Source organism: Octodon degus, unplaced genomic scaffold (assembly GCF_000260255.1).
Source record: "Octodon degus isolate 3935 unplaced genomic scaffold, OctDeg1.0 scaffold00151, whole genome shotgun sequence".
In the NCBI taxonomy this organism is placed as follows: domain Eukaryota; kingdom Metazoa; phylum Chordata; class Mammalia; order Rodentia; family Octodontidae; genus Octodon; species Octodon degus.
Window position 1 is genome coordinate 6,608,676 of NW_004524727.1, and position 12,540 is coordinate 6,621,215.

Consider the following 12,540-nt stretch of genomic DNA (forward strand, 5'->3'; position numbering starts at 1 on the left):
CAGCTCTCGACCCTCCCCTGGGTGACTACAGCTCAGTGTCCACTCTACAGAGTCTCAGTGGCCGGGGCTCATCTTCATGGGCTGGGTGGGGAAATGCACAGAACTACATATATTTTTCTAAATTCACAGCTTTACATGGTCCCTAACTCATCTAACTTGGTTCTACCAGTAAGCCATCAGGCGCAGGAATCGAGTCCACATTCTTTGCTTTGAAGAAATAATAGACTCCAAATTGGAGCTTTGGGGCTAAGAACATTGTCAAACTTTAAGACTCTAAATGCTCTATTTGGTCACCATGAGCATTCCTGAAGTGAAAAGTTAGAAAATACATAGATTCTGAGACAGAGTGGAGCAGAGGACTCTGGTGTTGCAGCGGGGACAGAGGCCTCCACCAGTGCCCTGCCTGTTCTGAGAAGGGTGGAGTCGTCAGGGCCAAGATGCCAAAGTTAGCTGCTGCACAGGAAACCTGTATCAGATCCTTCAGGTTTCCTCTTTATGGCTAGAAAAATTGGGCCACAGATTCTGGTGGAGGGGGCCTGGCACCCTGTAAGGAAGTCCCAGCTTCCAGAGAGGAACAGATGGACAAGTACTCCAAGAGCACCTGTGCCTCAGGGCTGGGAATGATCAGGGCTTCTAAGCACCATTTGGTCCTTTATATGCTGAATGAAGCAATGTAAAATGCATGTGATAAGAGACAGAAGAGTAGAATTAAAAATATAAATAGTAAAAAAAAAAGAACCCATATGTATCCCAAACTAAACCAAATGCAGCAGCAGCATGCCGCGTTCAGTCAGAAATGAGGTATCTTTCACTGAATTTAACATAGATTACAGTAAAACCTTGGATTATGAGTAATTTGTTCTGTGAGTATTCCACAAGATGAGTAGACATTTCTAATAAATTTTAACTTGATAAATAAATGGTATCTTGCAATATGAGCACTATGTGACACCAAATATCACATGATCACAACTAAGCCAATGGTTCTTCTGTCTCTGTGTCTCCATCTCTATGTCTGTTTGTCTTTTGCTGCAGGATTGTGGGTTATCATCTCCTAACTGAAAGAGGCTATGGAAGAGATTTCTTCTGAAGAGGAAGAGGAGGAGGAGGAGGAGGAGGAGGAGGAGGAGAAAAAGTCAGAGGAATTCCTCACTTCAAATGAGATTAGAGAGAAGTGTAAGGTGTGGCCAACAGTGCAAAATTTCACAGAAAATCACCACTCAAATAAGGCTGTAGCAGTGTGAGACTGTTCAAGGACAACACAATGTCATATTTCTGCAAAATCCTCACAAGGATGCAAAAGCAAGCATCACTGGGTGGTTCCTTGCTAAAGCTACACAAGAAGAAAAGGATTCCACTGGGCCAGTGGACAGTAGTGATTCCACAATGAAAGTTGTCCTACAGTCACTCTCCTCTCCTGTCTCCCTCACACCAGCCACAAAGGCTTTCAAAAGGAGTATTTATTTTTCTGCATATTTTGTATATTATTTTTATTTTGTATTACAGTACTGTGATCATTTTATATGAACATTTTTGGGTTGTAGAATGAATCATAGGAGTTTTCACTACTTCTTATGGGAAAATTCCCTTTGATAAACTGTACAAGTGCTATGGATTACAAACATGTTTCTGGAACAAGTTATTCTCCCAAACAAGGTTTTACTGCAGAATATATGAGCTTTGCAGATGTGTTTCCTTTTTGCATCCTATTTTAAACTCCAAAGACACTGAATCAACACACCTATGAAGCTTTCATCTTTTGCTTTAGTGCCTCTTGGGAAAGTCTTTATCTAGATGTAGGGAAGTGCCAATTATTTTCTTTCTCATAGATAAAACACTGGAAAAGTTAAATCTGGAAGAAGAGTACAGTGTGCAAGGCAGCTACAAACACACTCAGCCACCTTATCTTGACAAAGGGGCCAAACATGCTCACTGGAAGAAAGATAGTTAACAAATGGTGTTGAAGAAAGTAGCTTTTCCCATGCTGAAAACTAAAAACTAAATCCAGGTCTATCACCATGCACTAAACTAAAGTCTAAATGGATTAAAGATCTAAACATTAAAACAGAAACACTAAATCTACTGGAAGAGATAGTAGGAGGAAATCTTGAAGACATATGGGTAAGCAGAGAGTTCATGAACAAAAATCAAACTGCATGGGAAATACTTCAAAGAATCAACAACTGAGATCTTATCTTATTGAGAAGTTTGTGCATATCAAAAGAAATCACAAAAAAGTGAAAAGACAACCCATAAATTGGGAAAAATCTTAAACAACAGTCACTCAGATAAAGGGACTTCTATGTAGAATATATAAAGAACTAAAAAGAAAATAAGCCTCCTAAAATTCAAACACCCAATACATAACTGGGTATCTGAGATGAATATACACTTTTCAGAGGAAGAAATACAAATGGAAAATAAATACATTAAAAAACGTTCCATAGCACTGTTCATTTGAGAAATGAAAATTAAAACAATACTGAGACTCCATCTCAACCCAAAAACAATGGCTATCATAAAGAAATCAACTAATAACAAATGCTGGAGAGGCTGTGGGGAAAAGGAAATGTTCTCTACTGTTGGTGGGAATGCAGACTGGTACAACCACTAGGGCAAGCAGTGTAGAGATTCCTCAAAAAGCTAAGATTGGAAGTCCCACTGAACCCAGCTAGTTCCTTTCTGGGTGTTTTTCCAAAAGAACTGAAAACACTATACCACAATGATATATGTGCACCCATGTTTAGAGCAGCACAATTTGTCATAGCTAAATCTTGGAAATAATCCAAATGCCCATCACCTGATGAATGGATAAGAATGATACAGTATTTTTATATAATGGAGTATTACTCAGCCATAAAGAAAGATAAACTGGAGGCTTTTGTAGGTAAATGGATGCAACTAGAGTCTATATTCATAACTGGAATAAATCAGACTCACATGTGTATACATCATATTGTCTCCTAGTGTAAGAACCTGAAAGAATAAATACAATCTGAAAGGTACAATAGATACAATAAAATGAAAAGAAACTGAACATGGGGAATAAACAACTGATATGAGGGAAAGGAAAAAAGGAAAAAAATGGAAAGGGAAAAATCATGTAAGTATATACACAGGATAGCTAAGAGGATTGCACTACTAATTTCTATCAGTTTTTTTGTGGGGTAACAGTTAATGTTTAAAATTTTTACTTTGACCAATTTTATATGCTAATATCTGTAATCTGAGCAACTACACTGAGGATAACAGTGTGCAATATAACAACCACAGTTGAATACCTTTCATCTTGTCCTTTAAAATACGCATCAAAAATAAAATAAAATAAAAATAAAAAAAATACGCATCATTTCTAATATCTTATCTATTATTTTATACTCTCTGCAAAATAAATTTTAAAAAATAAAAAAGACAAGGAAAAAATTAAGGTTTATGGAAAGGAAGAATTAATGTTTAATTTTAATTGCTTTATCAATCTTGCAGGACTACATCTGGTAATCTGAGCAACAAATTTGATGACAACAATATATAATATAATAACCACTGTTAATTTTTCTATTCTTGTTTTGAAATTCTGTGCCATTTTTACTGTTTTATGTTGCTCTGTTTTTGTCTTTGTTCTTGTTATTTGTTTTAGTTTTTCCCCTTCCTTAAAATACAATTTTAAAAAATAAAATGTGCGAGGGATAGGAATTCTGAAAAAAGATATCTGGCTGTCCTTGTGGACTTGGAAATTAAAATGGGAGAGAACAAAAGAATATGGTTGTAAGCATGAGCTCTGTCCAAACAAAAGTGAAAGTGCTGTCCATACATATATATGTCGGAAGGAATATCTGTGCTTATTCAGTTATGACCATTGAGCTATTTCTACCTGTGGAAAAAATATAATGTTCTTGATAAAAGAGATAAATTTTTTGGATAAAAAGCATGTATCTCAAGATCCTGAAATGGTATTGTACAGTTAGACAGTAAGTAAAGAATAGCCGGAGATGATTAAAAAATAACTTATATACCTCATTTCTGCCACTTATAACTTTTTTCTTTCATATCTAGTGATATAGATTTTATATTAATTTGTGTAAATTAATATGCTTACTATTTTTCTTTGGAATATGATGTAGCAACTCATAAATTTTTAGGAAAATTGCATTATACTTTGTGTTAAGCCTATACTAGCAGATCACTTCAAAAATCAAAGAAAATCATGAACATATTAAAAGATTTTCCATTAAGTTTCTGAAAAAAATAAGAAAAGAGTAAAAGAAAATAATTTTAGACATGATCTCAGAAGTATATTTGGTTTAAGTACCACCTAAAATCTTTGTTTTTGTTTTCAAATAATTTTATTGAGAAATAAATAGCAATGAGACAGTTTAACAACCAATTAGTGGCACTTTTTCAATAATTAATACACTGCACATTGTTGTCTTAGTGATTATTCATTGTACAAGATGCAGACATGATATCCTGTCTCAAACACTATTAGAACAAACCTCTCTATTCATTGAATTAAGAGAATGGAGCTGTATATCTATGCTAACTATTTTGAGTATACCGATACAAAATAGTCGTTCATTTCAATTCCACTTTTTTGGTTAGTTTTGTCAGAGAAGGGCATTCCATTGTCATTTAAATACTGTAAGTGCATAAATTCAGCAAAATATCCCAATATGGTCCAGTAGCCCATAATAGTAGTGGGTTTTCTAATGTCCGAAGTTATTGACTTGAGCCTTTTACAGCTCAGCATACTAATATGGCTTTACTTTTTATACTTCATTTTCATACTTTTCTGCTGGATGGTTAAGACCAGGATAAAGCAAGACCTATATAACAAGAAATGTAACTTTCGTATCTGACAAGGTCAGTCAAATCTCCTCAGGATTTAACCTGAAACCCTGTAACACAGTTTGTAGAACCTTTGTCAGTGTCAGCCATGTGGATGAGTCATGGCCATTGCTTGACCAATTTGCTCTCTGTGAAAGGCTGAGAGAATGTTTTCTCTCCATGTGAATCTCCTTAGGCACACTCTACATCATCGTTCATTTTCCTCTGTGGTACCACAATCTCCTTGATCAGAAAATTTGGGACACAACTGAGTTACATGATGTTACAGTATAAATTCTCCTATGTGTTGAGTCTTCACTGACCACCTAAAATCTTTGTAAAGGAAGATTAGCAACAAACTATAAAAAGTGAAACTTTTTTATTAGTATATTATGATTTGTGGCACTTACTCTCAAAATCCAGGAAAAAGTGTGGATAGTTTTCAATTTCCCTGGTCAGGACTTTGAGCAGGTTTCCCATCCCAGCAAACCTAAGAAAGACATCACAAAAGCATAAATAAATAGCATTAGAAATGGAAATGCAAGTGCTGGGGAGATAGCTCAGCAGTCTAAGTGCCTGCCTGACAAGCACAAAGACCCGGGTTCGCTCCCTGGTACTGCATGCCATGCAGGCCCCACACCAAGCCAGCCACTGAAACTAGGCGTAGTGGCGCATGCCTGTAATCTTAGAACTGGGAAGGTTGAGACAGGAGGATCTGAGCTGCTAGTGAGACCCTGTACTAAATAAATAAATAAATAAATAGAAAAAGAAATAGAATAGAAATGCTAGACTCTTCAGGATCATCCCAGGCCTTTTTCTGCTGCTGTGAAGGCCAGAAAGATGGCATCTCTATCTCAGTGATGACCTAGCATTCTCATTCCTGGACTGCTGGCCCGTAAATATCTTGGAGGTGATGGTTGTCTAAAACTTGGGGCTATCTGGTATAAGCCACACCAAGAAGGACAGGAGTGAAAGCATCATGAGTAGTCCCTAGAGAATACAATCGCATGCAGTATCTCACCATGATTAGAAAAATTGATCAATGATTATTATTATACCAAAATAATCAGATATTTTAGTTATAGAAAACACACTTTTAGTATGCTCTCGATAGGGAATTTGTATTTTGCAAAGTGAAGGATCCCTTCGCTAATCGTTGGAATTCTTACAGTTAGTATTTCAGTTTTGCTTTGTTTCCTGCCCATCAAAGAAGGCATTACTGAATATCTGTTCAGAAAAGTAACTTTCTGAAAGTTCATGAGAAAAAGAGTTTGAAAGCCCAGATTTAGGGTCTCAGGGTCTCTCCTATTATGTGTAGGAGACAAGATTCCCTAGAAAGTGGTTGCTGGGCAAGCTGGAGACTTTTGTCACTCAAAATTTCAGTGCTAAACAGGTTGGGAGCTTCTTGAAGTATAAAAATGAAAAGGCTCAATATCAAAACAGTCATTTTCCATGAAACAACATGCTAAGATATTTATAAAGCTGAGTCAAATCAAGAGAAATACAAATCTTTACATGTCTGCAATCCTCTTCTAAAAAGCAAACAAGTAAACTGTAGTTACTTTTAAGTAAAAACCACAATTTCTACTGCTTCCGGAACGAGCCAGTGCACTACTGGGGATGCCACATTCTGCATCCCACATTCCTCCAACATATGTCTACAAGACCCCAGACAGCAGCCCTGCTGGGGGGAAGCCTGCATCTCCCTGCCCCTGCTATGCGTGAACTCAGATACCAGACTGTAAAGACTCCTTTACAAGTCATGGGACTAGAACTGCGCTGAGCCATGGTTTTCTATACCTGTTGGTTCTGACACACTAATATTCAAAGAACGAACTTTTTAAAGGCATCATTTCGAGGAAGATACAGTAAGAGAAGAATACGCTAAAATAATGGGGCTGCGCAAAGCAATGGCCGTGACTCATCCACATGGATGACATTGATAAAGGATCTGCACACTGTGGTACAGGTTTACAGGATAAATCCTGAGGGGATATGACTGACTTTACCAGATACAAAAGTTATATTTCTTGTTATACAGGTCTTACTTTACCTTGGTCTTAACCAACCAGCAGTAAAGTATAAAAATGAGGTATAAAAAGTAAAGCCATATTAATATGCTGATCTGTGAAAGGCTCAAGTCCACAACTTCTGACATTGCCAGTCCTATGGATAACTCACTACTATTATGCACTACTGGACTATATTGGATTATTTAGCTGAATTTACGCACCTACAATATTTAAATGGCAATGGAATACCCACACAAAGCTAAACAAAAAAAGGGGATACAAATGAAGGACCATTTTGTATCTGTATATACAAAATAGTTAGGATGATAGACATACAGCTACTTTGCTTAATTCAATAAGAAGAAAGATTTGTACTAATAGTATTTGGACGGGATATCCTGTCTGCCTCTTGTACTATGAATAACCACTAAGAAGATAACAGTATACAATGCATTAATTATTGAAACTCCTATTAATTGGTTTTGAAACTGTCTCATTGCTGTTTCTCAATAAAATTAATAAAAAAAATTATGGGGCTGCGAAGTATATGACATACTTGTGACAGTCCTCCAGGGAGAAGACCCTCACACATGCGCAGACATGGTCATGGCAGAACACCCCGATTCAGGGTGGAAAGAGATGTTTCTATCTGCACCACAGTGAAGGAACCCAACCCCAGTTCTGCTTCTTGCTACTTTCAGGGCCCTGCCAGCTGCAGGATTCTGTCTTCTCACTTAAGTATGAATTCTCAGTATGTATGACAAGCATAGCAAGAATTGGTACTTGCTCTTGCTAAGGACCACAAAAGTTGCTGTTACTTATGGTGTTTCTACAGAAGACGGATGTGAGAGACTGTATGCTGCTCCAGAGAGGGGTGGTAAGACCACTGGGAAGTTAATGAGGAAGATCTTTGTCTGATGTGGTGAAAATGTTTCTAACCTTTATAGTTGCTGAAAGTTGAGTAATTTCCCTTTGAAATAGGGAGCTTTCTCACACCAGTGATGTTTAAGTGGCATCCCTTACTGATGAGGTTGAAATGACTTATGTGTCAGGCAGGAAGGCAGGCCAGAGATTTCTTAGACTTCTCCTGCCTTGCAGTGGATAAGTATGTGAGCATGAACATTGTGTGTAGACACACATCCATACACGCAAACATACCTGTATGCACACACACGTGCACCCACATGCACACACATGCACATGAACATATATACACACCCTCGTACATGTATACACACATGCACTCATACATACTCACATGCACCTGAACACACACATGCACCTGAACACACACACACACATACACTTCTACACACATATGCACCTGTATGCACATACACATATACCTGAACACACATACATGCACTCATACACACATACACACATGCACTCATATGCACACAGACATGCACCCATATGTACACACACATGCACTTGTACATGCACACACATGCACTCCTCTGGACAAACTCACATGTATTCATACACACATACACACATGTACTCATAAGCACACATACACTCATACACACACACATGCACCCCTATGTGCATACACACATATATCTGGACACACACATATATGTGTACTCACACATGCACACACATATACCCATATACGCATGCAAACATACACACATCCAAAGGCGCACACACACATGCACCTGTATGCACACACATGCATGAACACAAGGCAAATACTGTATTTTTCTCTTCCAAAACAATTTTCCCTCAGCCTTCTGACATTCCTTTCTTTGTCCTCTGCCTTTATGCATATTTCCTTTTAAGATATTTTTCAGCCAAGTCCATGAATGAAGTAGGTTTTGCCAAATTTAAAGCTTGGAACTGGCATCGTGCAGTCCTTCCTGAGGCAGTGTTGTAAACTCTCTTCCTTGTGGTGGAGTTTCCAGTTTTATGAGAAATTCTATATCAGATCTGGAGGTAGTTTTTGTAGGAAGATGACTCAATGTTCAGAAGCAGACCTGGTATTTATATGTAATGCAGTCAAATAGACTTAATTTCTCTATTTTTGTGTTATGAGCTAACTTTTGAGTATGGACTTAACTTTCTCCTAAAATTCTGTCTTGTGTGTGATTTTACTGGCAGAGTATCTGGGTGGGAAGTATGTAAAGCCTTTGAAATCTCTAACAGGCTGGAAAAAATGTAGAAATACAAGCAAATGTTAGTAGCGCTCTACCTCTTCCCCAGGTATGACTAGGCTGAGTGACATCTCAAATACTTTGGAAGATGATTCTAACATTAACCATGGTCAGTTATGTGAAACTTCCATAATACTAGAGGGGTTACCCCTAACGTGGATGTCGTGTCTGCCCAGTGATGGAGGCATTATGCACTATGAAGGGTGAAGTGTAATTTTATGGGACCTAGAAACGTGTGTTTCAAAGTTGACATGAGATTGTCACAGAGACCCATCATTCATCTCCTCCATGGAGTCCCCCACAGTGATGAGAAATCATAGGAGTACCTGTTTTTATGAGGTCTGAAATTAAATAGGTGCATCGCAGAGAGGGGCAAAGCAGGGAGAACACGTCTATTTTGAGCTTGGCCCAGGGACCCACGTAGAAAGGCCGCTTGCCTCCAATCTCTGGGCTGCACACTCTTCAGTCTCCAAGTGGGTACAAAGCACTCTGCTTTTGGTACTAGTAAGATGGCTTAGTTAATGATGGAGAATATTTTAGAGGATATTTTATCTCCTGCAGATGATTCAAGTTTAGCCTTCTTTATGACAGAGTAGTGCTCCATCATGTGTAATCATATTTTCCGTATCCAGGCACGTGCTGATGCACCAACAGCCTGTGTGAAAGCACAATGCTAAGTGGAATAAATCAGATACACAAGCTTAAATATCCCATGTTTTTTCTCAAATGAGAAACTGAAATTACCAATAACAAGCAAAACAGAAGTCAGATAACAGGAAGGAAGGAAATGGATCTTTAGAGCAGGGAGGGGGAATGAGAGATGGGAAAGGGGAAAGGAGGGGCCAGGCTGTGCGCGTGCACACACCAGCTCCACGAGGCAGTAGGCACGCACTGCAAGCAAGCACAAAGAAAAACTTTAAAAAAGGTATTTTATTTTACCAAACAAAAGAATTTTGGATAATTTATACACTGTTGGAGAATACAAATACTAGTGTAATGAAAGTGGGGAAGACAATAATAAAACAAAGGAGAAAAGAATGTTTTGTTTTAGACTTAGCATTTGGGAAATTAAAAAAAAAACCAACAACACAGGTTTCATGACCATGCCCTGGGAGGAGTGGAAAGCCACACGGGGAGCTGCCCCAGCCCCGTGGGCACAGCTGTGTCCCGCAGGGTCGCAGAGGAGCCAGGAGCTCTGGCTTCCACACCCAGCTTGGGTTTCACTGTCAGCTTCTCCTGTGGCCTGCTCTGCATTCTGTAGGGTGTCCATGCTCTGTGCTTCCCAGACTATGCAGCAGCCTGCAGGAGCTGGAGCCACTGAGGGGGGCACTCACCCCAGGATCTTAAGTGCCTGGTAGTTGCAGCCCAGCCTGGGCAAATTAGAGACATGGTCAGACTTTCCTCAAACTAAAACAATAAAATGAAGTTTAAAAGGGCTAAAATAAAAAAGATACTTGTATGATTTTAGGGAGGGAAACACTGTCCCAGAATAAAAGGGGCAGGCCTGGTCAAAGAAGGACAGCAGTATGACAAAACATGGATGTAAATGTATGAGAAAAACCAAGTTAGAGATATTTTATATTTTACATCATAATTTTTATACTCATACATTTTATATATTAGAGGTAAATATCAGATGGTAAGAGGTGTTTTAGGCATAAAATAATTCAGGCAGTGATCTGCAGAGCTTGCGTATCATACAATGTAATGGCCGGGCACACTGGGGCAGGACAAACAACTTAGGAATCTTCAAGACCCTGCCCCAAAACAAGAAGATAAAAAAGGATGGGGATGTAGCTCAGTGTGAAGGTTCTAAGCTCAATCTCTAGTACTGAAAAAAAAAAAAAAGTACTGTATTGGTGAGTGTACATGCTCATTTTTCTGAGGAAGTCTTTATTTCTTTTCTTGTTGCTAAGACAAAATACATGACACCTAAGGGTAAAGGGGGAGAGGCTTACTTAACTCACAGTCTGCAGAGGTTTCGGGCCATCACTGGCTGGTGCCAAGGCAGGGCGGCACCGGCCTCACAGAGGGGGAATGGTCCATAGCAGGGAAGAAGGTAGCAAAGTAAGCAGGGCCGGCCACAACTTCTTCTGTCCCTGTCTCCTCAGGGCGAGCAGCACCCACACCTTCATCTCAGTACCCTTGAACCTAGCACTGCATCACAAATCCATCCTACATTGCACATTGCAGCTGGTCAGGGTGGAGGGAAGCGAGGACCCCAGGCCAGGATCCTCTGAAACCAGCTCCCCTCCAAAAGGCTCGCTTACCACAGGATTATTCTGAAACAGGACTTTAACTTGTTTGTTTGTTTTTCCAGTAGCCTACATACAGGGGCCCCCTCTCATCCCTTTATGATGGTGCCTGTGAGGGTGCCCGCCTGTCCTCGCCAAGACAGGCACCAGCTTCAAGGGTGCGAATCTCGATGTAAACGTGAGACTTTCTATGAGCAGTTTCTTGGCTCGCAGCTCAAAACCCATGTCTACTGTTGACTCTACTGTTCTGGAAAACAGTGAGGCTCTTAAAGAAATCGTTCTCTGCTAACATTTTCAGTTTCAGAAAACTGGGCATGGTGGTGCACCCCTGTGATCCCAGCACTCAGGATCCCTGGGCTACATGTTGAGTTACATTCCTACCCCTTTTGAGGGCAGCCTGGGCTGCATGGTGAGTTCAAGCAGCCTGAAGTACGTAATGAGACGCTGTCTCAAAAAAAAAAAAAAAAAAAAAAAAAAAAAAAGAAAGAAAGAAAGAGAAAGGGAATGAATAAACACACACATCCCTTTTCTCTCTACTATTTGGAATTTCTGTATATTTTCATTTGTACAACCATTTTGAGAATGATCATTTTTCCCATTCTGGCGACAAAGGGACTATAGCTGAGAAAAACTTGCTGGAGCTCATAAATGATACAGCAGGGCCGACCTCTAAGCAGCAGCTCTTGGCAATGTCCTCTGTTCTCTTTCAAGAGCGAGTGTTCAGATCCACACCCCTAGAACAGACCCCGCTCCATTCCAACCAAAACAAATCCCACTCACAGAGCCACTGCCCCCTGCTCACACCCTCATCCAGCATGACTGTGGCCGCTGGACCTCTCCCCTGTGCCTGTGTAGAGTGCGCCAGGCAGGCTGCTGTTTCCTACATGTCACACCCTCACGTGAGCAGCAGGACCTGCCTCTCTGAGCCCTAAAGAAGAAATCTCAACCCTGTGGTGTGAGGGACCCAAGCATCAGTCCAGTCAGTCCAGCCAAAGCGAGTGGGAAGGACAAATGCTACATCTTAAGGCTTGCAGAAAGCTGAGGTTACCCAGGCACATCTACATGACAGAGCTTGTGGTTCTCTTGCAAAATGAGGGTGGCAGAGCCGGGGAGATGGCTCAGTAGAATAGATACTTCCCTGGCAAGCTCAATGACCTGAGTTCAATCTTAGGTTCCACAAAAACAAAAAAAAAAGCACATTATAAATTTTGCTGGGGAGATGGCTCAGTGGAATAAGCGCTTCCCTGGCAAGTGCAAGGGCCTGAGTTCAATTCCCAGTTCCGCAAAAAA

The 12,540-nt window shown here is 39.8% G+C and overlaps 1 protein-coding gene across 2 annotated transcripts in view; it reads right to left on the reverse strand.

The window, feature by feature from the left end:
• Positions 1-12,540, reverse strand: part of Fam49a (family with sequence similarity 49 member A) — a 93,814-nt gene that overhangs the window by 17,526 nt on the left and 63,748 nt on the right. For both annotated transcript variants that reach the window (XM_004642338.2, XM_023702407.1), the window contains exon 3: positions 5,235-5,314. In XM_004642338.2, coding sequence (XP_004642395.1) covers positions 5,235-5,304 — 70 coding nt within the window. In that variant the 5' untranslated portion in view covers positions 5,305-5,314. The remainder of the gene's footprint in view (positions 1-5,234; positions 5,315-12,540) is intronic.